At 39.3% G+C, this 25150-nt stretch overlaps 2 protein-coding genes across 11 annotated transcripts in view; one reads left to right on the forward strand and one right to left on the reverse strand.

Annotated features, from left to right (window-relative positions):
* The window catches only part of ASB7 (ankyrin repeat and SOCS box containing 7), a 49870-nt gene extending 48992 nt beyond the window's left edge, over positions 1 to 878 (reverse strand). The window contains exon 1 of the mRNA XM_026001836.2: positions 1 to 878. The gene's annotated coding sequence lies outside the window, so the exon portion shown is untranslated.
* On the forward strand, positions 805 to 22131 carry LINS1 (lines homolog 1). Of its 10 annotated transcripts, none has more exons than XM_072737122.1 (9): positions 843 to 921; positions 1650 to 1685; positions 10215 to 10420; positions 14307 to 14816; positions 14927 to 15016; positions 15858 to 15999; positions 17240 to 17830; positions 19156 to 19327; positions 21153 to 22131. In XM_072737122.1, the coding sequence occupies exons 4-9, from the start codon at positions 14385 to 14387 to the stop codon at positions 22024 to 22026; spliced, it is 2301 nt and encodes a 766-aa protein (XP_072593223.1). In that variant the 5' UTR covers positions 843 to 921; positions 1650 to 1685; positions 10215 to 10420; positions 14307 to 14384; the 3' UTR covers positions 22027 to 22131. The 10 variants fall into 10 exon arrangements, with proteins under 10 accessions (XP_072593228.1, XP_025857583.1, XP_072593223.1 ...); XM_072737126.1 differs by having other exon boundaries at positions 14443 to 14816; XM_072737124.1 differs by having other exon boundaries at positions 846 to 921; positions 10311 to 10420.
* Positions 22132 to 25150: the final 3019 nt, after the last annotated feature.

Consider the following 25150-nt stretch of genomic DNA (forward strand, 5'->3'; position numbering starts at 1 on the left):
CTGTCTCCTCAGCTGCTGCTTCTCTTCCTCCTTTCAGGCTTCTCCACACTCACCAACTTCTCCATTGAACAAACACTCCAGGCAGGGCCGGACACGGGTGTTCCTGATCCTTCTCGGTGCCTCACGGCCCGAGAGCCCGGCGAGCATCCGGACAGCCGAGCGGAACGGAGGCGACGGTCCTGAGCGCCGGGCAGCCTCGGGGCAGGGGTGCAGGGAGGAAGTCCCGGCTCGGGTGGGGGGGGCAGCCCCGGTCTGAGGGCTCGGAGCAGGGGCTGCCGCGCTCCGGGCCGGAGGCTCCCAGCTACGGGGGCACACGGGAGGTCTCCGGGCAGCGAAGTCCCAGGTCATACAGGGTCCGAAGTGCCAGCCGCGGGGGCTCCAGGCAGGGGGCTTTCGGGATGCACTTTGCACTGGGCCACCCCCGCCCCCTCCCTCCAGCACTTTGGGGTCACTGGGATGGGACCAAGCCTTCAGCAGCCAATCAGCGGCCGCATAGGAGCCTGAGCCCGGAGCCGTAAACCAGGTCTGGGGTGGGTGGGGGTGGGGGGTGGGGGCGACTTGGTTGGTTGGTTGCTTCCTTCTCTCCTCCTTACCCACGGCAGCCCCCACCCCTTGCCTGCCGTAAAGCCGTCTGCGCATTCGCGACAGTTAGAAGAGGCGTGCCGACCGAGGCTGGGACTCGTTTCGGATTGGTCTCGCTCACTTCCCCCTCGGCTTCCCCCCTGAGGCTTCCGACGCTCCGCCCCTGGCGGAGGGACTCGACGCGGTTGCTAAGAGACGCCGTCCGCCGAACGGGCCCTCTGCGCATGCGGGAGGGGAGGTCGGCTTGCGCTTTCCGTGAACTACGGTGGCCCGGAGGGTGCCCCTGGTCCTTCGAATGGCGGTGCGAAGGCTGAGTCTCCCACGCCAGATCCCCGGCAGGTAACTGGGAGCGGCGGCCGACTGAGAGGCTGGTGCAGGAGTCTAAGGTTGGGGAGGCGGCAGTCCCCAGGAAGCGAGGAGAGAGGGACGCCGTGTGCCGCCGCCCCTCCGCAGCGCTTTTCAGGCGCGGGTGCCGGGTCCGCAGCTCGTCCTTCGGTCCCTGAGGCCCCTTTAGCTACCAGGCTGGGCTTGCCTCGCCCGGCGAGGAAAAGAAGACTCTCTTTGGGATGGCGGTGACGCTGCAAGAGCCTTCCTGCAAGGACAGGCACCCTAACGGATTTCTGACAATGGAGGGGACAGGAGACCGGACAATACGCGAGATGCACCTGTTTGTTGAGTGCATGGATTCATTTAGCAAGCGTTTGTTGGCCGGGAGCTGTTTCAGCCGTTAGGGAGACAAGAGGGAACAAGGTAGATGGAATCACTTGTCCCCGTGGAGCTCTCGCTTTAACCAGGGAGACAGATAAACACAAAATTATCAGATAGGGATAACTCATACAAAGGAAGTCGAAGAGAACAATAGGATCGAGTTTGACTAGGACCTGCTGGTTAGAGAGGTAGTCAGGAAAGGTCTCTGAGGAAGTGACACTGGAGCAGCGATCTGAATGAGGAGGAGCCAACCTTGGCACCATCTGGGAGGAGGTGGGGGCGTGGGGAAGAATTTTGCAGGCAGGTAGAATCAACAGTGCAAAGCCTCTGATGCTGGATTAACCTTTGCTGTTTAACAGAAACTGCAAGAAAGAAGATCAGCGTAGTCAAGCAGAGTGAGTAAGAGGGAGAATGATTGGTAATAAGGTTGGGGGTGTGGGACAGGCCGCAGATCTTTGCAGGACCTCGTAAGCCGTGGTAGGGAAGTGACAGTATCGTATTTATATTTTGAAAAGATCACTGGCTGGCTGCTCACTGGAAAAAGACTAGCTGGAGCAGGGTTACTGCAAATGTGGAAGGCCACATAGTAATCCAAATAAGCGTTGACATTATTTTAAGCTAAGTCACCTAACACACCGGACATTTGGCTAACACCAATGTCCACATAGAAAGGCCTACTTAGGGGATTCCTGGGTGGCGCAGCGGTTTGGCGCCTGCCTTTGGCCCAGGGCGCGATCCTGGAGACCGGGGATCGAATCCCACGTCGGGCTCCCGGTGCATGGAGCCTGCTTCTCCCTCTGCCTGTGTCTCTGCCTCTCTGTGTGTGTGTGTGTGTGTGTGTGACTATCATAAATAAATAAAATTTTTTTAAAAAAGGCCTACTTAATTATATAAAGGAAGGAATTTAATATACAATTGCTGTCATGTAATGAGGTATATTAAGATGTTATGTGACAGATAGGAGTCACTGCAAACACTTTGAATTTGTCCCCTGATGTTTTCTTTTACACTATCATTCATTCAAGAGTACACGTTTTGGTGCTTTCCTCATGAGCTACCTATTGGCTTATGTGAGCAAAAAGCTCAGTCCTGCCCAGGGAAGCTCATAGTCCCAAGTGTGGGGAAAGCAAACTAGAAAATAATTATAAACAATGCAACGAGGTAAATACTGAGTATAGGTAGTATAGGCAGAGGGAGCACTTGGCAGGGCCCCCCTAATACTGAGTTGGATATGTAAAAAGTTTCCCAGGACCGAGGATTTCCAAATTAAAGGTTGGAAGTGAGGGAGAAGGTTGACTATGGCTTAGTCAGAAAGAATGTGCCAAACAAAACTTGGGAACACTTAAAATGCACGGTTTTGAGGGCCTTAGAGGAAGCCTGTAGTTTAGTTTATGGGGTGGGATTGGTAAGAGGATTCCAAGAAGCAGATCTTAAAGGACTTGCCAAACTGTGTCCAGGGTTTTGGACTTTGCAGAGGTTTTTCAGAAGAAAGGGGTGCAGGGTGGGCTAATTTCTCTTGCACTTAGCAAGAAATCTGTTGGTTGTCTGGGGTAGAAGTGGTGTGGAGGGTGAGAGAGGATGGAGGAGAGGAAGGCTTCAGAAAGAGATCCAGATTTCTCAGTGAGAGTGAAGAGAAGTGGAGTGAGGAAGGGTCCAGAAAGAAAGAGGTCCAGATTTCTAGCTTGGATGCCTAGGAGATACAGACACCATAAACTGAGAGGTAGGAGAAAACAAGTTTGAGGGGACATAGAAGTTGAGTTGAACTTGTGCCAAAGGTACCTGTGGGACCTCCAAGTGGAACTTTGATGGCATTTAGCTACTTGAGTATGGAGCCCAGAAGATAGCTAGACCCTAACTATGGATTCTGGAGTTGTCAGCATGGAGATAATAATTAAATACATTGAGCACCCATGAAATTGCTCTAAGAAGAAAGAGGATACAGGGGACTGAACACTTAAAGATCCCAACATTTTTCCCCCTGATTTTATAATCTCCCCTGAAATAATTGACATACATAACTATATCAGAATAAGGCATACAGCATGATGGTTCAATTTACATATATTGTGAAATGATTGCCACGATAGATTCAGTTAGCATCCACTTTACTATAGATACAATAAAGAGAAATGAAAGAAAAAGAGAAAAAAATTGTATTGTGATAAAAACTCTTAGGATTTGCTCTCTTAGCAGCTTTAAAGCAATAGTCATCATATTGTACCTTACACTCTTAGCACTTATTTAACCTATAGTTGGAAGTATGTACCTTTTGGCCACCTTCCTCCAGTTCCCCCTCTGGCCCACCCTCTGCTTTTGATAACAAGTTTGATCTCTTTTTCTATGAGTTTGTTTAGATTCCACATACAAGTGAGATTGTATAGTATTTGTCTTTCTCTAATTTGAATTAGCACAATGCCTTTAAGGTCCATCTGTGTTATTGCAAATGAAACTATTTTCTCATTTTTTATGGCTAGATAATACTCCCATTGTGTGTGTGTGTGTGTGTGTGTGTGTGTGTGTGTGTATCAAGTTTTTTCATCCACTTAGCTCACTTCCGTATCTTGGCTATTACAAATATGCTGTTAGGAACATGGGGGTGCAGATATGTTTTTAAGTTAGTGTTTTTGATTCTTTTGGATATAGTCTCAGATTTGAAATTGCCATATCATATGGTAGTTTCATTATTAATTTTTTAAGGACCCTCCCTCCATACTGCTTTTCCCTAGTGGCTGCACAAATTTACATTGCCACCAGCAGTGCACAAAGATTCCCTTTTCTCCACATCTTGCCAGCATTTGTTGTCCTCTTTTGATGATGGCCATTCTTAACAGCAGTGAGGTGATATCTCATTGTAGTTTTAATTTGCATTTCCCTAATGAATGGTGATATTGAGCAACTTTTCATGTACCTTGTTGGCCTTTTATATATCTTACACGGAAAAAGGTCTGGTTAGCTCCTTTGACCATTTTTAAATTGGATTATTTGTGGTATTTTGTTACTGAGTTGTATGAATTCTTTATATATTCTGGGTATTAACCCCTTATTAGATGTATACTTTGCAAACCTTTTTTTCTATTCCGCAGGTTTTCTTTTAATTTTGCTGATGATTTATTCAACTATGCAGAAGCTTTTTAGTTGGATATAGTTCTACTCGCTTATGTATTTTGTTGCTTGTGCTTTAGGTGTCATCCAAAAAACTCATTACCAACACCCATGTCAAGGAGCTTTATTCCTATGTTTTCTTCTAGGATTTTCATAGTTTCAGGTCTTATATCTAAGTCTTTCATCCATTTTGAGTTAATTTTTGTTGGGTGTAGATACGGGTCCAATTTAATTCTTTTACATGCAAATATCCAATTATCTCAGCACCATTTATTGAAAATACTCTTTTCTGCATTGAATATTCTTGGCTCTCCCATCAGATATTAATTAGCTCCATATGTGGGGATTTATTTCTGGGCTCTCAAATCTGTTCTGTTGGTCTGTTTTTATGCCAGTACCATACTGTTTTGGTGACTATAGCATTATAGTGTAGCTTGAAATCAGGAACTGTGATGTCTTTGTTCTTTGTTCTTTCTCAGGAATTTTTTTTTTTTTTTTTTTTTTTTTTTTTTTTTTTTTTTTTGGCTACTTGGGTCTTTTGTGGCTCCATATAAATATTAGGAGTATTTTTTCTACTTCTGTAAAAAATACTATTGGACTCTTAGGAGGGATGACATTGAATCTATACATGGTTTTTGGTAGTATTGACATTTTAACAATATTAATTCTTCCAATCCAAGAACATAGGTTACTTTTCCATTTATTTGTGCCTTAGAATTCTTTTTTTTAATATATTTTTAAAATTTTTTATTTATTTATGATAGTCACAGAGAGAGAGAGAGAGAGAGAGAGAGACGCAGAGACATAGGCAGAGGGAGAAGCAGGCTCCATGCACCGGGAGCTTGACGTGGAATTCGATCCCGGGTCTCCAGGATCGCGCCCTGGGCCAAAGGCAGGTGCCAAACCGCTGCGCCACCCAGGGATCCCTGTGCCTTAGAATTCTTTCATCGGTGTCTTGTGATTTTTCAGAGATCTTTCCCCTCCTTAATTACATTTGTTCCTAGGTGTTTTATTATTTTTGATGCTATTATAAATGGGATCAATTTCTTTTTTTTTCCAGAAAATTTGTCATTCGTGCATGGAAATACTACTGATTTTCATACTTAACTTTGTATCCTGAAACTTCAACTGAATTTATTGATATTAGATCTAACATTTTTTTTGGTTGAGTCTTTAGGATTTTCTTTATATGGAATCATGTCATCCCCAAATAGAGACAATTTTACTTCTTCCTTTCCAATTTTGATACCCTTTATTTCATTTTCTTGCCTGATTGTTCTCCCAAAGAATTCCAATATTGGAGCATGCTAGGGCATGAAGAAAGGTGAAGAATAGAAGTAGGAGGGCAAAGGGAGATGTAAGATGCTCTTGCAAGATATCCCTTCCCCCTCTATCTTTCTAGGAGAGGGAGGTCCTCTTGTGGACCAGCTGTAATGGCTCTGATGGTAGACAGGGATGATGGAAACCTCTATCCTTTTTGTCTTCCAGGCCTTCTCAGTGCCTTAGCCACCCTCATCAGCCTCCCCTAATGTTGGCACTACCCTCGAGTGGTCTGAACAGGCTAGGTAGATTCTAACCACTCATTTATTTATTTGGATAAAATGATTGCTATCTTATTTGAGACAGGAACCAGAATCCTAAAAGATAGCTTTTGTTCAGAGTGCCTCAGCTTCTGCCTCTAGAATCACAGCATCGTCATTAACGGGGCAATATACAGTATGACCAGTTGGGCTGTGATTACATTTGAACCTATTGTTGCACTAGGCCAAAGCCCAATTTTGAATTGGGCAGAGTTGATTGACAAACTATAATAGTTTTTCATATAAAGAAAAGCATTTTTTTATTGAAACATTGACCATGAAAGTAATTACTTTTCCAAATTTAATGTAGGTTGCCTAAGAAAATCTCCTAAAAAAATAGTGACATATTTTTATTGTTATTGTTTTCTGCAAAGAAGGATTAAATCACTAGCAGCTTGTTTTTTGATAATTTTGAAATTGAGTGATGGCAAAATGTCTTTTAATGAATAGACTATGCCCTTAAAATCTACCTAGTTTTCCGTAGGAATATTTTTTAAGAAAATATTTTGTAACATTATTTAAAATACCATTATGCTCAGTTTTTGGTCTAGAAATTTTTAAAATTAATGTTCTAAAAATAAAGTTCGAATACATTTATATTTAGTTGGTATTAGTGAAATCCTATGCATATTAATGCTTCGGATCAGAAGGCTGATGTCCATAGCTGCAATTATTATATATATATTTTTAAGATTTTACTTATTTATTTTAGAAGTAGAGAGCAAGCAGGGGCAGGAACAGAGCAAGAGGGACAAGCAGACTTCCTTGCCAAGCATGGAGCTGCCATGGGGCTCGATCCCACAATCCTTAGATCATGACCTGAGCCAAAGTCAAGAGTCAGATGCTTAATCGACCTCTGAAAATTATTTTATATATGTGTGTGTGTGTGTGTGTATATATATATATATATATATATTTAAAGATTTTATCTATTTATTCATTAGAGACAGAGAGAGAGAGAGGCGGAGACACAGGCAGAGGGAAAAGCAGGCTCCATGCAGGGAGCCTGACGTGGGACTCGATTCCGGGACTCTAGGATCACGCCCTGGGCTGAAGGCAGCGCTAAACCGCTGAGCCACTTAGGGCTGCCCTGAAATTATTATATTTCTAATTGAATTGTTAATTTGAGAAATTGTAGATTCACGTGCAGATGTAAGAAATTATACAGAGAGATCCTGTGGACCCTGTGATGAGTTTCTCCAATGGCAGCATCTTTCATAACTGTCGTATCAAAACCAAGATATTGACATTAGTATAATCCACTAATCCTGTTCAGATTTCCTATTTTACCTCTAATCATTTATCTATGTGTATATTCAGTTCTATGCAGTTTTTGTTTTGTTTTGTTTTTGTTTGTTTTTTTTAGTTCTATGCAGTTTTAATCACATACATCGGTTAGTGTTGTCTTCACCAGTTCCATGATTACAAGGATCCTTGTGGTGGCCTTTATAACCCTACCCACTAAGTGGATGGGGGCCTGCCTAACCTCTGACAACCACTAATCTCCATCTCTCTAATTTTGTCATTTCAAGAATGTGACCACATGGGGCACCTGGGTGGCCCAGTGGTTGAGCATCTGCCTTTGGCTCAAATAGTGATCCTGGGGTCTTGGAATCGAGTCCCACATCAGGCTCCCTGCAGGGAGCTTGCTTCTCCCTTTGCCCATGTCTCTGCCTCTCTCTCTCTCTCTGTCTCTGTCTCTCATGAATAAATAAAATCTTAAAAAAAGAAAAGAATAGAACCACACAATATGCAACCTTCTGTGATTGCCTTTTTTTCTCTTAGGTTATAATTCCCTAAAAACTATCCAAATTATTGCATGCATCAATAGTTCTTTCCTTGTTGCTGAGTAGTATTCCAGTATGGTATGGATGTACCACAGTATAACCATTCATGCATTGAAGGACATTTGGGTTATCTCCAGTTTTTTGCTATTTTTGAACCTGCTGTGAACTCTCATGTACAGGTTTTTGTGTGAATATAAGTCTTAATTTTGCTGGAATAAATTAAGTAATAATTAAGTAATTACACACTGCCCAGGTATGTAATTACTAGGTTATATGTTAGATGCAACTACTGCCTTGCAAAATTGACCAGAAAGTACCGAAATTTCACCCCTCCCCTGCATTATCAACACCCCCCCCCACCAGAGTGATATGTTTGTTATAATTGATGAACCTACGTTGACACGTCATTATTACCCAAAGCCCATAGTGCGTGCTAGGGTTTACTCTTGGTGATGTACATTCTCTGAGTTTGAACAAACATACAGTGGTACACATCCATCATAATAGGATCATACAGTCTTTTCCCTGCCCTAAAAATCTGTGCTTCACCTGTTCATCTCTTTCCAGCACCCCAGCCCCTGGCAACCACTGATCTTTTTACTGTCTCCATACTTTCACCTTTTCCAGAATGATGTATAGTTGGAATCATAGAATATATAGCCTTTTCAGATTGGCTTATTTTTACTTAGTACTACACATTTACGGTTCCTTCATGTCCTTTCATAACTCGATAGCGTTTCATTTTTAGCACTGAATAATATTCCTTTGTCTGAATATACCACAGTTTATCCATTCACACAGTGAAGGACATCTTCACTGCCTCCAAGTTTTGGAAATTATGAGTAAAGCTGCTCTGTACATCTGTGCAGGTTTTTGTGTTGACATAAATTTCCAACTCCTTCAAGTAAATACCAGGGAGCGCTATTGCTGGAACATATGGTTTAGAGTATGTTTAGTTTTTTAAAGTAACTACCAGACTGTTTTCCAGAGTGACTAACTATATCATTTTATAATCTCAACAGCAATGTAAGAGTAGTCTGGTTCTCCATATCCTCTCCAGAATTTGGCGTCATTAATTTTTATTTCAGTTACAGTGATAGTGGTATTTACTGTGATTTTAATTTACATTTCCCCAGTGACTAATGTGGTTGAACATCTTTCTGTGCACTTTTTTGCCATCTGTATATTCTCTTCAGAGAAAGGTCTGTTTATGTCTCTTGCCTGTTTCTATTTATTACTATCTTTTGAAATACTGAGTTTTGAGAATTCTTTATATATTGTAGGTACTAGCCCTTTGTTGGATATGTGAGTAGCAAATATCTTTCTTAGTCTATAGCTTGTCTTTTCATGCTCTTAATAGAGTCCTTCACAGAGCAAATGTTTTTAATTTTCTTGAGGTCCAGTTTATCAATTTTTACTTTATAGAGTTCTGCTTTGAGGTCACATTTAAGACTTTTTTTGCCTAGCCTTGAATCCTAAAGATTTTTCTCCTGCTTTTTTCTTTTATCCTAAAATCTTGTTTTTAAGTTTTAAGCCTGTGATCTGTTTTGAGTTAATTTTTGTAAAAGTTTGAAATTATTTTAAATGAGGAAAAACCAAGGTCTTAGTCACCTATATTTATACTGCCTTTATTTTCTTCTTAAAGATTTTATTTATTTATTCATAAGAGACACAGAGAGAGAGGCAGAGACACAGGCAAAGGGAGAAGTAGCCTCCACGCAGGGAGCCCGACGTGGGACTGGACGTGGGACTCAATCCCGGGACCCCGGGATCACACCCCGAGTCAAAGATAGACACTAAACCACTAAGCCACTCAGGCGTCCCTGTACTGCCTTTAAACTGTTGATGGGCTGATAAAATATGATCTGTGGATAGTTTGGCTTTTCATCCTGGGTTTGATGTATCTTCTAAAAGTAATTTAATATAAAAATTCAATCAAATGGATGGCTTGATTAATGTTTTAACCTTTAGTTGCTGAGTGTCTTTTGAAAAAATTGATCTTGGTTTGCACTCGAAAGTTTTATAGTAATTCACCTTGAGCTTAGATATTCTGCAGCATGTGCAAATGTCTAAGGAGGAGTATGCCGATTTATAGTATTACGGGAGAAAATCTAGAAAGTGTTAAAAATTAGACTGTGTGAATTACCGTTTTCACTTAGGAAGCTTAGTAGAGACCCTTTATTTTTCCATTGTCCTGAGAGTTGGAGCGTCAGAGGAAATTTGAGGAAGACCACAGGCTTTGATATTAGTTAGACTTTGTGTGTCCAAAGCCTGGCTCTGCCACTTAACTAGCCCTGTAACTTAGTCTCTCCTTGCCTTAATTTCCTTATTTTAAAATGGATGTGATAATTATCTACCTCATAAAGCTATTGTGAAGCTGTTATTTAAAACAGTGTTTGGTACATAGTATGCAGTCAATAAATTGTAGCAATTCTTTTCCTTTTCCTTTTTTCAGATTTTATTTATTTGAGAGAGCACAAGTTGGGGGAGGGGCAGAGGGAAAAGCAGACTCCCTGCTGAGCAGGGACCTTGACAGGGGGCTCCATTCCAGGACCCCAAGATCATGACCTGAGCCGAAGGCAGCCACTTAACCAACTGAGCCACCCAGGTGCCCCTAAACTTTAGCAATTCTTATTCCTGAAGCATCGATTTTGTGTGAAGGTAAGTGGGAATATATTACTTTTATATTAAGACACGTATGGTTCAGTTAGGAATAGAATACACAATTCAAATAATTTATAGCACTTAAACAGTAAAAGACTTGAGGCAAATTTTATGCTTTTATCCTCTTTGGCCACCTGGTATTCATTCTCTGCCAAGAGGTATTTTCTGAAAAAACTCTTTGAAACACTACCCATTCCTTGTCCTAATTAGACCTTTCCTAATATTTGTTTCCTTTTCAGGCTAGACAGATCTTTCACATATATCCAGTATAGCTGGTTTAAAAGCTTGTCTGGTAGGTACACCTTCCTCCAGACCAGCATGGAAATGAGCTTGAAATGTACTACCCTTGTAACAGACTCTTCAGGAAAAAAAGTGTGGTTGGTCAAATACCCTAGTTCATTTTTTCAGGATTTGTCCTTTCCTTTAATACTATTAATTCCTTAAAAAAAAAAAAAAAACTACAATTCTCAATAGGCTACACACAGACATTTGTTTCAATGCAGATTTCTTTGGCCAGCATCAATATTTTAAAAGACATTGTAATGAAGAAGGATTGATGCTTAGTCATAGTGGAACCAGCCTAGCACCTATCCTCTTTGTACCTGTAAAGGGAAGGAAAAATTCACCCTCTACCCTTCAACATCTTCTAGTTGGACTAAGAATTAAATTTACAAGAGACAAATTAACAGAAAAAAAAAACAGAGTTTTATTACCTGGGCGCAGAGGCCATGGAATGACATTGACATCTAAAGATATGACCAAGACAGGCAGTTTTTATACTTTCTAGACAAAGAGACAGTAAATCTGTGAGGAATTGACAGGACAGAGAAAACTTAACTTTGGGGGCTCTAATTAAGTAAGGAATTCTTAAGAGAATTTGGATTGTGCTAGTAAAATAGTAAAAAAGTAAAAAGGGTTGTTTATATTAGCCTTCCTGGTTCTCAATGTCCTATCTCTGGACATCAGAATGTCTCTACCTCCTCTGATACTCAGAGGACACATCTCCCATGGGAGATTTATTTCCTGCATAACATAGGGTCTCAGTATCTTTCCTGCACAGGCTGTCTCTGAAGCAACTTTTATTTAAAATAATGAGCCAGAGTGACACATTTGGGGCAGCCTGTCCTTGGCACCCCTACACCTGCCTGGCATTTGTTGGCCCCCAGTTCATGCTTTTCAGTCTGATTACTCACAACCACTCTTATCAAAGGAACTGGGTCCCACAATGATAGAGAACAGCCCATTTCCCCTTGAAATGGTTGCTTACTTTGTCTATGTATCTATTTATTTACTGGTATTCACTGGTTTTGCATGCTGAAATGTTTGAACCACTCGAAATCAAGGCCCCTTTATGTACATCAAAAATAACTGAGTAACTACAATCTTATTTGTGGTAAAATTTAAGAACTTAAGATTTGTAGAAATATTATTGAAAGTGGTTTTTTTTTTTTTTAAGATTGATTTATTTATTTGAGAGAGAGCGCAGGGGGAGGGGCAGAGGGAGAGAAACCCAAGCAAACTTCACGCCAAGCACACAGCCTAGTGTGGGGCTCAATCCCACAACCCTAAGATCCTGACGTGAGCCAATACCAAGAGTCAGATATCTAACTGACTGAGCCGCCCAGGTGCCCCTTACTGGAAGTATTGTTACTGCTATAGCATTGAAATAAAACGCATTCCATTTGTGGCTAAAAATTACAATAATGGACTTGCACATCTGATATTAGTTAAAACCTTAAAATAGTTTATTGTCACAGAATGTTTGACATATTAAAATGTCAGTAGTTTATGTCAACTTCAATAAAAGATGCCAGCAGTTTCTTTGGGAAAAAATGTTATTGTCATAACTAAAATATAAGGTGAAATAAATACAATGAAAGTAGACTCTGAAGTAGATTATGAAAGCTAGTTTCTGATTTGTGGCAGAAAAAACTTACCAGATGATTAAGAAGATAATTTTATTCAGGCTCTTGCAACAGGGAGAATGTCCATTAAAATGGGACTTCTCTCAAAGAAGAAAATGTGGGGACTTATGAAATGAGATGAGTCAAAGAGGAAGTGTAGAAGTGAGACCTATTAGGAATATGGTGAGCCCTTTCTTGGAACATTAACCATTTTTGCTTTCTGGGAGCAGTATTCTGGTAATAGAGAACATTGATCCCTAACAGATGGAACAAGGTTGCTGATAATTAGTTATGTTTCCAAGTCATGTGGCATGTTCACCACAGTTTGAAAAGAGGATTCAAAGAAACCAAAGTCTCATTCATAATTTAAGTTAAAATCTATAGGCTTCTTAATACTTATTTCTACACTATAGGACAAAAACAATGTAGTTTTGTCTTGTGGGGGTGATCAGGAGATGAAACTCCTTAGAAGCTAATAAGCAAGGGGAGAAACCGGTGGAGAGGAAGGTGTCAAGACCAGGGGCAGGTCAGTGGGTCACATTGTCGAAGTAAGACCCAATGTTAGTGACAGTCCCCTAGGACTCTTCCAGGGAGGACAGAGGGTAAAGATGGGCTGGGCATTCATAAATGAGCTGGAGTAGATGAGGGAAGTCCTTGGACTTTATTAAAGGATAAATTGGAAGCGGACAAAGTCATGACCCATACAAAATCAACTTGTATCAGCAATTTTATTTAACTCATTAACTAATGAAAGAACTGGGCAAATGTCACAACGATTTTAAAGGAAAAGTTAAAGAACCATAATTTATATGGAGTAAAGGAATGTTGAACTGAGTTTACAAACAGAAGTGCAACTAGCTCCCCCCTACCCCCCTGCTGAGGGAAGGGTTGCCCCTCCAGCAGACAATTATTTGCCTGTCTGTAGACAAGAATTATTTGCATTCCCATCAGCAATCTACAATTTACAAAGGTGTGAAATAGTTCAAAGGTAATGAAAGGACTGAGCCCCAAAGGATCATGTAATTCCCAGAGGCTCAGCATTCCACTGGAAGTATATTCAGGAATCTCTAGCTTCTGCCAAAGTCTTAAATTTTTCCCAGCCATGCTTGGTCTGTAAGTAACTACATTAATACTCCTATTGCTCATAGTATTTCCTCTAACGGTCATCTATCAATGATTGTCCATATTCCTTGCTTTATTAGCCATGTCTGACCATCAGTGTCCTTTCCCTTTTCTCCACTCTTACTGATCTCCATCATGACAGAGTCTGAGACAACAGGAGTGTCAAAAGCTCTATCCAGCTACAAGGACAGTGTGTTCACGTTTAGATTACGTTTGCTTAACATCTTATCTTTTTCTTGGCATGGCATTTTTCATTTTTCTCTTCACTGTTGAAAGTACTGAACAAGGATCTTCCTATTACCATTTAATTTTAAGTTGGGAATTAATCCTCAATAACCACAATAGCTTGACCACATAGCGTTCCAGCTAGGCTTTCAATCTGTTAAGTTAAAGGTGGAAGTTAATGAATTGGAGGTGGCCCTGTGAGTGTCAGCCTGGGTGGTTATGCCCTTCCAAGGGACATACTACTGGCATCCAGTGGATAGAGGCCAGGAATGCTGCTAAACTTCATACACTGCACGGGCCAGCTCCCCACAACAAAACTATCCAGTCCCTAATGTCAGCAGTGCCAAGGTTGAGGGGCCCTCATGGGCCGCTGAAAAATGTTAAAGGAAAGGCAAAGTTTCTGCTCTGATAAAATTAAAAATAATTTTACAGTCTTAAATCTGTATGGAAAGCATACATTTCATTTTTATGGTCTTAAAATAATCTTATTACCAGTTTTCCATTTTAGAAATTAAGCAATCAGCGTTAGCGTTAACTTGAGAGACTAAGTGATTAAGTGGAAACAGATTCCTTTCCCCTGTAATATGATGCATATAACGTTTGTAATTTTAAAATTATTGTTCCTATTTTAGGTGTTACTGAAGAAACATCTTACAGATTTGTCGCATTTCTGAGATTAATATTTACAGTTTGGAGTTGTCAGCTTTCTCATGAGATATGTTTTGGCAGTCCCAATGGTCCCAATGAAAGCTTTCTTTGACATTTTAGAACAATTATACAAGAAGGTACTTCTGGGAGCCACACTTGAAAATGAGAGCCATGATTACATCTTTTATCTCAACCCAGCATCTTTAGATCTAGATTGCTTTACAACGACCTCTTCAGAATGCTCAAACCACCATGATGTCCAGGGCAGGCATCAGCCATCCTCTGCCAATTTGGCTTCCATTTCTGTAGTGCCTGTGCGTTTGAAGAAACACTCGCCAATATACAGTGCCCGAGAAATAACGCTCCTTCAGTTAACAGTAATCAAAGTGATGATAACCAGAATATTGTCTGCTGAAACTGACTCCCATGCAAAGGAGAAATACAGAGATGTAATTAAAATTCTTCTAAAATCATCTGACATCGATTCTAAATTAGTAAGCCATTTGTCTTTTGGGGGTTTTTGTTTGTTTAGATCCATCTTTTTAAAACAAAAGTTTTTAGAACATTCTGCAAATCGTGGGTAAATTTATTTGTTTTCCTGTAGACCTGTATGTTCCAAAACTCGGATAAATTGTTATGTCACATGGCTGCAAAGTGCCTTGCGCTACTTCTGTATTTCCAACTGAGGGAAAAGGTAAGATAAGTAATCAAATTATGTTATTTCTTTTACAGTTTCTTTAAAATTGTTCTTTAGCACCTGATCTTACCCTTCAAGTGGTTGTATCAATAAAATGTTTGCTCATTTAATAATATATAAATCCACAAAAGTGTAAGAATACTATAATAGTGACCTGTACCAAAAATTAGTCTTAAATATGTCATAAATCATTATAAATTAAATTCTTCACCCAAAGGATGGGTTTCAAGTCAGTCCATAACTTCTTTCAGTTTCTCAAAGGAACAGGTAGGCCTCCTTCCTTTTCTCAAAAAAACATTTAAAAAGATTAGGAACCTCTGCTGGAGACCAAGGCCATTTGGAAAGGTTTAATATCAATAAGTTCTAAGAATGAGCATGATGAAAAAAAAAAACAAATTGAGCATCAGATTTTTCTCTTATCTCTGCATTAGTTAATAAATGTAAGCATTTACTGATTTATTTCAGCTATAATTACTTGTTCCTTTCTCAAAATAACATTTTTTTAAAATACAAAAAGGTGGTATTTGTAGTAAAAAATTTGAGAAATGAGAGAATGTATAAAGAACAAAATAAAAAGCACACATCATTCTACCACCTAGAAATAATCACCACTAATGTTTTTATGTTCCCAGTTGAGCCTTTATTTCTATGGCACACTGAGTTTTTTTACTTAAAGGATATTAGGATATTTGTTTTACCAAAAACTGTACTTTTGTTTTGTTTTGTTTTGCAAGCGTAAACAATGTTATATAGAGTTGTACTGTATATAATAGATAATTTGCAATTATAAAGAAAATTTTCTATTACAACTTGCTTCTTTTTGTTTTCTCACTTGTAGATAACATTGAGTAATTCCTGGGTTGCTTTTTGCCAAAAAAATCTCTCTGAATACCCTGAAAATGAGAAGGTGGTATATTGCCTCTGGACCCTTACTGTTATAATAAAAGAAATCTTTAAAGATACATGTTCACAAAAAACAGGTACAGATTATGATTCCCTATGAATGTCATTCTTTTGCTTCCAAGGAGCATTATGTTTATATTGAGGATTAAAACTTAATTTACAGCATCTGATCTGTCCCAAAGTATGAAAAACTAAAGAATCTCATTCCAAATTTTTTGACTGAAGATACCTTTTTGGGGATCCCTGGGTGGCTCAGCGCTTTAGCGCTTGTCTTCGGCTCAGGGCGTGATCCTGGAGTCCCGGTTTTGAGTACCGCATCAGGCTCCCTGCGTGGAGCCTGCTTCTCCCTCTGCCTGTGTCTCTGTCTCTCTCTCTCTCTCTGTCTCTCATGAATAAATAAATAAAATCTTAAAAAAAAATTCATGAAGATACCTTTTTAAAAATAAAACATCATAAGGCAAAAATTAAAGCTATTCTTCTATATCACTTTTGATATTTGTAAAATGGGTAATTAACCATGGTTATTAGCTGTTATTCTTTTGTTTGTTTCAAGTTTTTATTTTTAAGATTTTATTTCTTAGAGCAAATGACAGTTAGCAAGCAAGCAGAAGTAGAGGGAAGAACAGAGGGAGAGGGAGAAGCAGGCTCCCCACTGAGCAGGGAGCCCAATGCAGGGCTTGATCCTAGGACCCTGGGATCATGACCGGAGCCAAAGGCAGATGCTTAACCAACTGAGTCACCCAGGTGCCCCTCAAGTTTTTATTTAAATTCTAATTAGTTAACATATACTGTAATACTGGTTTCAGGTGCAGAATTTAGTGATTCATCACTTAACATATAACACCCAGTACTCAACACAAGTGCACTCCTTAATGCCTATCACCCAATTAGCCATCCCCCTCCCATACCTTCCCTCCACAACCCTCAGTTTGTTCTCTGTAGTTAAGAGTATATATTCTGGTTTGCCTCTTTTTTTTTTCTCTTCCATGTTCATCTGTCTTGTTTCTTAAATTCATATGTAAGTGAAGTCATATAGTAATTGTCTTTCTCTGACTGATTTATTTTATGTAGCATAAGGCACTCTATCTAGCTCTATCCACATCATTTCTTATGTCAAGATTTCATTCTTTTTTATGGCTGAGTAATAATTGTGTATGTATACCACATCTTACTATCTGTTATTCTGTGTTCACATTAAATAAACCAAATCCATTTTTTCATCTTATAAAGTGATAATATTCATAAAAACTGAATTGCAAATTGTTTTAAGAAGCGTTTATTTTTCCTCATTTATAATTACTGTTTTTATCATTACAGAAATTTTAAAGCAGTTCCTGACTCCTTTTGATACTATTTTTCAAGTTTTTTACAATTCCTTATTTTCACTGCATTTCAAGAGCTGTCAAGACACCTCTAAAATAATAAACAGCATGATATGTTCCCTGGAATTGCTTGAGCTTCTTATAGCTTCCAGAATCCATCTGAAACTACATTTCACTTGCCAGAGGATTTTATTTTTGAAACCTTCTTGTGTGCTAGATGTCATTACCTGGCCTGTTGAGGCTTTTGTCAAAAGGAAGTTCATCATATTCATCAAAAAGTGCCTTCTCTGGAAAGTGGGTGAAGACCTTTGTTGGGGATCTGGCCCTGCCCTGATGCCACCAGACCAGTATTTAGATGTAGACATGTTGGCTTTAGCAGATGCTGTTTTGCAAGCTGTGGATTTGGGTTTATTGAAGACGTTGTCTGTCCGTGGAAAACCTCCCTGCTTTGGTGGAGATGAAGTTCAACCTGCATGTGAGTGTGTCCATGGTCCAGATCACGTGATTCTTAGAGCAGCAAGCCTACTTATCATTAAATCCTTAGAAATCAAGTTTCAAAGTTGTGCTTCAGCAAATGAAATAAAAGGTAATTCTCTGAACTCCTTTTATATGCAAAGTAATGAGGAATTGCTTATTCATATGAAATAGTACATAATTATCAAATCTCAGGACTATAACCCCACTAATTTAATCTACATTTTATCATAATTATAATTTATCAAATTTTCTTTTAAAAAAGGATTAGGATTACATTAAGAAACATATCAACATTTTGTGGGGTGAACTGAATTTGTATGGCATTTTTAATGACTAAAAACAGAGGTGCTATTGAGTTACCTCAAAGCAAGTGATAGTAGCCAGTTCAATTCAGATATTTGTAGTATTTCATTAGTATTTCCTTCCTAAAATTGGGTAACTACCAATGTAGATTATCAACACTAGAAAATGAATTGAAATTAACATGTGAGAGGTTACATCTATTAAGAAATTATTACATATAACTTCCAGGATCTTAACTCCACATGTCCTCCATTTCATCTGCTAAAAAGGAATAGTAGATATCTCTAAACAAGCAGTATATAGTTTTAGTGAAAGGTTTGAATTGTAAGCAGCGACTTCCTTAAACTGCTTTGGATGTCCTCGAACTTGTAATTACTATGTGTTAGATCTCATTATCTGTGGTTATAATTTACAACACTAGGTGGCATATGTTCTATAATTCAGAGTTTTAAGTTACAGTTAAAACTCCTCAAATCCTTTTTGGCTTTTGTGCTTAATGGTACTTTCTTTTAACACTTCAAAAAAAAATGTTTTTTTCCTCTTATTTTGAAGGCAAATGAGTTTTGCTTGGTTGCGTTGTTGCCTCTAGTAACAGCTGCAGCATCCAGTGAAGTGCTGTCTTGCCTACTACTCATTCATTTATATGCTGTTAGCAAGAATTCATGTAACTCTAATTTCTCCTAAATAATTATCTGGCATTTGTGGCAAGTGGATGAACTGGTTGTACTTTTTTTTTTTTTTTTTTAAGATTTTATTTATTTGTTCATGAGAGATACGCAAAGACAGGCAGAGACATAGGCAGAGGGAAAAGCAGGCTCCCTGCAGGGATCCTGATGAGGGACTTCATCCCAGGACCTGAGCTGAAGGCAGACATTCAACCACTGAGCAACCCAGGTGCCCCTGGTTGTACATTTTGATTGTATTCTTTTGAGTGACTCACTTTTTTCCTCTGACATTGTTTCCTTATTTGCAAAGTAGAGACAATTCCTCACTCACAAGCTTTTTGAAAGTGAATTAATGATCATGCATGTTGGATTACTTGAAATGCAATAATTTTATATATAGGCAACACATTAATGCGTTCATCAGCAGTTGTCCACTCTTTGAAATTTGCATCTTTTTTTTTTGAAGTTGATTTACAGAGTTTCATGTCTGAGTTATTGACATTCTTAAAGCCTCATCTTCAGCCCTCTCTTCAGTCACACAATCCATGTGAGTGGATCTCCAGGGTCTTCATAGAACAAGATGATGACATGCTGGAGGCCGCCAAAGCATCACTGGGCATCTACCTAAAGTTGACCAGGTTAGTATATTTTAAAGTAATTTTGCTAACTACATGCCAGCAAAGCAGAAAACATTTTTAATAATGTGCTAGACATACTATTTACTTTCCATCATTAAGGGGGAAAAAAATCCCTAACAATCTTGTGGTTTCCTTATAAGTTCCAATTCCTTGCGTTACCCCTGCCCTACATAAAAATGAGATTACATTTGTGTTCTCATTATGAAAACTTGGCTGGGTAGGCAGATCTAGGGTAGTAGAACTAGACTAGGAAGCTAGAAAGCATGGATTCTGGTTTAGCTTCCATTTTACCTGTGCAATCAGGAGTAAGCTAGTATCATTGTCTGAACTTTAATTTATGTTTAAAAATGCTTTTCACCCCCAAGACTCACTCTTCCAAATGAGCTTCCATGTGGTCATTTTTATCTTTTTAAAAAGGTGACTATAAACTTGTAAGTAACCAAAGCAACAACTCAAAATTTTCATGTTATTATACAGCTGAACTAGGGCTGATAGCAACTCGAGGCAGATACTGAGGTTGGTTATGAAGCTATGTCACTGAAGACACTGTATGCTCACCCTATTTCTGCTTTATGAAAGCCACTGTACACAGGGTCATGTCATCCCATGGCAAATGTCTGTAATTGGTTATGAAGCTCATAACTGATGACCTTTTACACTACTTCCCCTCTGCTTTATTAAAACCCTAAAGTATTTGCTTTATTTCCATCCTTTCTTGGCTTCAGAGAAAGGGATTTCTTACTAATGACCGATGGTGCAAAGCTCTGCTGCCAGTTCTTATATTATGGCACTATTGGCAGTGGCTGCTTTCAGATTGTAAGTGTTTGAGGCCAATTTTCAAAAGGTTCTAATCAAGAACACAAAACTCCTGCATGTGATTTGAATTAGGCTCCTAAACAGTGAGATAAAAATTCAGTCTGGAAAAGCACATGCCTATGAGCCTGTTGTACTCAAAACAGACTTCTTACTGCTTAGGAAAGAGAAAGCCTCAGAATTAAATCTAGAACTTTTTTCACCTCAGTGTGGCCAGAGAGGCATGTGCTCATGCCATATGTAATTTTTTTTTAAATGTAACTATAGTAGTTAAAATAGTTTTATTGAAAAGGATAGAAATGAACACAAACTACTAGTCTAAGCAAAAAAACAAAACAAAAAAAGTAGAATTTATTAGCTCACAATTGGAAATTCATTCCAAGGGGGCATGTTGGCATGTTGGCATCAGACATCACTGTATAATGGGATTCAGTCACATCATTGATCATTGCTCTTTTTCTCTCTCTTGCAACTCTGAATTCATTCTCAGGGCTTCCAGCAATGCCTAGCTTATAGTTAGCATCTCTAATAGCTCCAGCAGAAGTCCCAGGGTGGGGGGATCTGATTAGCCTGCTTGGGTCACAGATCCATGTTGGAAGCAATCATTGTAGCCAGGTGCATGAGGCACTCTGACTGGTCAGTCTGGGTCCCATTCCCAGCCCTACTGAGGAGAGCATGGAAGGAAAGAAAGGAGGTCAGTCTCCAGCCCCATGTTACCCTGTGTAATTAGTTACTTGTAGCAATGAGGATGTTAAGACACAGGAAGACAGAGGACTTTTGTTCAGCAGACAATGACCAGAACTACCAAATTCAGTGGATTTTATTTATTTTATTGAGCTAGATTTATATAGAGTTTGTAGAGGAAGAGATTGTTTTACATTTTTTTTCTTTTAAAAGAATGCATGGATTAAAAGTAATCTGATAGGGGAATCTGTGGTATGTGAATTATATGTTAAAACTGTTACTTTTGTAAAAAGTCATTAATCTTGGGTCTTCTCACCTTCATTTTCAGACAGTGTAAAACTACTGAAGGCTTGACCCAAGAAAAAGAAATGTGGAACCATCACACACATAAATATGGCTACAATCCACACTGTATTTTCTTATTCTTATTGAAAAATATAGGATTTGATTCTTCAGTTCTTCTTGACTTTTTGATTTCATCAGAAACCTGTTTCCTTGAATATTTTGTTAGATATTTAAAATTACTGCAAAAAGATGGGGCTAGTTTTTTCACAATTTGCAAATATTTTGATGTAACCGAACTTAAAGATAGCATAAATATTTGTGGTTGTAGCTCCTCACTTGTCCAAGACCGAAGCAGCAACCAAACTGAACTTAGCCTTTGGGCTGCTCTTGGTAGTCACAGAAATGCCCACGCTTCGGTCCCCTGGGCTTCCGATGCTTCTGGACCTCTGAACCAGCCTGTGATGTCCAAGGAGCCCCACATCACGCTCCAGGCTGCTGCTGGTCTGTCTCCCCCACAAGCTTCTCAAAGTCTGGTAGATTATGACAGCTCTGATGATTCTGAAGTAGAAGTCACAGACCAGCACTCAACAAACAGTAAACAGACATCTTTACAGCAAGAAGCAAAGAAGAAATTTCAGGACACAGTTAGAACAGGTACAGATGAAAAAGAACTTAGCATGGAGCCTCAATCAAGGCCTCTGGTTCCAGAACAATCTAATATTAATATTCCCTTCTCTGTTGACTGTGACATCTCCAAAGTAGGAATATCTTACAGGACACTGAAGTGCTTTCAGGAGCTACAGGGTGCCATTTACCGTTTGCAGAAAAAAAATCTTTTCCCCTATAATGCCACAGCACTTTTGAAGTTGTTAAAACATACTGAGTCAATATATAATGAGAGCATGAACTCTTTGTAAAACAGTAGCATTTTGTTACCAGGAACTGTTTTTTCCTGCTATAAATTGTGCCTTAATGAGATAATAGTTAGTAAATAAAATAAATAAATAAATAAATAAATAAAAGCACTCTCTAAATCAAGTGTATCTTTTTACCTTTTCAAAGTAACCTAGTGACTGAATAAGACACCTTGTCTGATACAGTTGTACATCATTTGAAATTTACAGACTTTCAAAATTTCAAACTTAATGCAGATTTGGGATATTATATGAGTCCACTTGAGCTGCTGTAACAAATCACCAAAATTTGGCAGCTTAAAACAACAGAAATCTATTCTCTCGTAGTTCTGGAGGCTAAAAGTCTATAATTAAGGTGCCAGCTAGGCCATGCTTTCTCTCAAGGCTCTAGGGAAGAATCCTTCCCCACCCATTCCTGTCCTTTGGCAATTGTTGGCCATCCTTAGTGTCCTGTAGCTTGGAGCTGTGCCAGGACAGTCTCTTCCTCTGTTGTCACATGAGGTTTTCTTGGTGTGTCTGTATCTGGTTTCCCTCCTGGCGACACCAGCCGTTGGATTAAGGTCCACTCTTATCCACTGTGTCCTCATCCTAATTTGATTATATCAGCCTAGACCCTACTTCCAAATAAAGTCACATTCACAAGTTTTGGGTAGATGTGAATTTGGGAAGGGACACTATTTAATCCAGTATGCTTATTATTTCCCTCTGAGGTATTTACATGTGATGGGATATGTAACAAACGTAAAATCTTAGGTTTTTTTTTCTTGAGAGGTGATTAGCTCTCTGTATATATGTAGGTGTATGGTCTATTCTGTGAACATGAGTCTTTTTTTTTAAGATTTTATTTATTTAATAAATAAAATCTTTAAAAAAAAAAAAAAGGGATCCCTGGATGGCGCAGCGGTTTGGCGCCTGCCTTTGGCCCGGGGCATGATCCTGGAGGCCTGGGATCGAGTCCCATGTCAGGCTCCCTGCATGGAGCCTGCTTCTCCCTCTGCCTGTGTCTCTGCCTCTCTGTCTCTCTCTGTGTGACTATCATGAATGAATAAATAAAATCTTTAAAAAAAAAAAAGATTTTATTTATTTGAGAGCACAACTAGGGAGAGTGGCAGAGGGAGAGGGAGAAGCAAACTCCCTGCTGAGCAGGGAGCCCAATGCAGGGCTCCATCCCAGGACCGTGGGATCATGACCTGAGCCAAAGGCAGACACTTGACCAAGCCACCCAGTTACCCTCATGCGTCTGTTCTTTAAAACAAAATTTTAATCACCAGGTAATTTTCATATTTAAAATTGTTGTAATGGGCACCTGGGTGGCTTGGTCACTTAAGCATCTAACTCTTGATCTGAGCTCAGGTCTTGATCTCAGGTTGTGAGTTTAAGCCCTGCATAAGTAGGCTCCATGCCTAATATATAATAATTCTATTCTTTTTGAGGGGAGGCAGTAAGGCTGTGGTCATAAGAACAAGTCAGTACTGGGATGCCTGCGTGGTTCAGTGGTCGAGCCTCTGCCTTAAGCTCAGGGAATGATCCCTAGATCCTGGGATCAAGTCCCACATCAGGCTCCCTGCAGGGAGCCTTCTTCTCCCTCTGCCTGTGACTCTGCCTCTCTCTATGTCTCTCATGAATAAATAAATAATCTTTAAAATAATATAAAACAAAAGGACAGGTCAGTACTCATTCAGGTGGAAATGAAACTAAATAGAGAATTGCTAACTAAGTAATGATGCTATCATTAACCAAATAGAAATGCAGAGCTCAAAAAGTTTGGTAATAGAGTTGGTATACATTGGGGCAGTTTCTACATAATTCAAGAAACACATTAAAGAGGTTATTTTCAGGGATATTCAATGCACATTGTAAAAGCAAAAGACAAATATCTGGTTAAATAAGATAATATATATACTTAATAGAATACTTCAGAATACTATATACTCATGGAAAGAATGAGTTGTATCCATGTTTACATCTACAGTAGAAGGCAAAAGTGAATATTACGGGCTCCCATTTGTTTAAGAAAAGGAGGACAGGTATATACAGAGAGTCCTAACAGTGGTTGCCTTGGGAAACAGATCTAAAGTAGAAAATTTGACCTTATATATTGTTTTTTACCCTTTTATTTATTTGTTTTTAACTGGTTACATACATTTTTTAAAATGTAGTGAAAATAAGTTCTTTTAAGAAAAAAACAAAAAACAAAAAACATGATTCTTTATGCTCCTAAGGGTACATACATGTTGAATGCCTTAAAAGCCATGCTTTTACAGATGTGGTTTTGAGCTATGTTTCTCCATAAGGTTCATAGGAACCATCAATCCTTTGTTATATTGAAAATGAGGGCAAGGGCCATAGGTAAACGTATGAGTGCTGGCATTTCAGTCTCTGACCCTCGGGTATAAGTCAATTTGTCACACACTCATGAAGCCCTACTAGTGGTGAAGGTGACTGATGGCTATCCTTGGCCATTCAGAATATCGAAGAGCTCTTTTGAGTTAGTCCGTAAAGGAACACCAAGCTAGTGATACTTGCAGGATAAATCCCAGCCTGTAGCTTCACCTCTTCTTCAGGCAAACACCTCCATGTATCCCAAGTGAATCTAATTTATTGTTTTAACTAAGAATAGATTAAAACAAAGTATGCGTAGAAGTATACAGCTTGGTGGATTTTCATAAAGAACATACCTTTGGAACCAATAACCACATCAAGAAACCACTGACACCCAAGAAGTCCTGCCTGGATCCCCTTCTGACCACTATCGACTGTAAAGGAAATTATTCCAAACCATAGACACCATAGACTGATTCTGCCTGGTTTTATCTTTATATAGATGGAATCATAGGATATGTGTTCTTCTATTTCTGGCTTCTTGATCATTTTGAGGGATTGGGTTCGAATTTATTTTTTAAATAATTGCCAGATAGCTGGCCTTCAAGTATTATTAGTAACAAAATACTTTTAACACCTCCAAATTGTCTTTGGCACTCCCAGCATGCAAGGATGGTGAAATTGACAAACCGGTTGAAACAAAATACAGACTTAAACGGGTTATGCAGGGCCTTGTGCAATTTGGCCCCAACCGGCTTCTCCAGCCTCATCTGTCGTTTTGCTCCCCCCGCCCCCACCCACTGTC

The sequence above is a fragment of the Vulpes vulpes genome, chromosome 14, assembly GCF_048418805.1.
Source record: "Vulpes vulpes isolate BD-2025 chromosome 14, VulVul3, whole genome shotgun sequence".
Lineage (NCBI taxonomy): Eukaryota > Metazoa > Chordata > Mammalia > Carnivora > Canidae > Vulpes > Vulpes vulpes.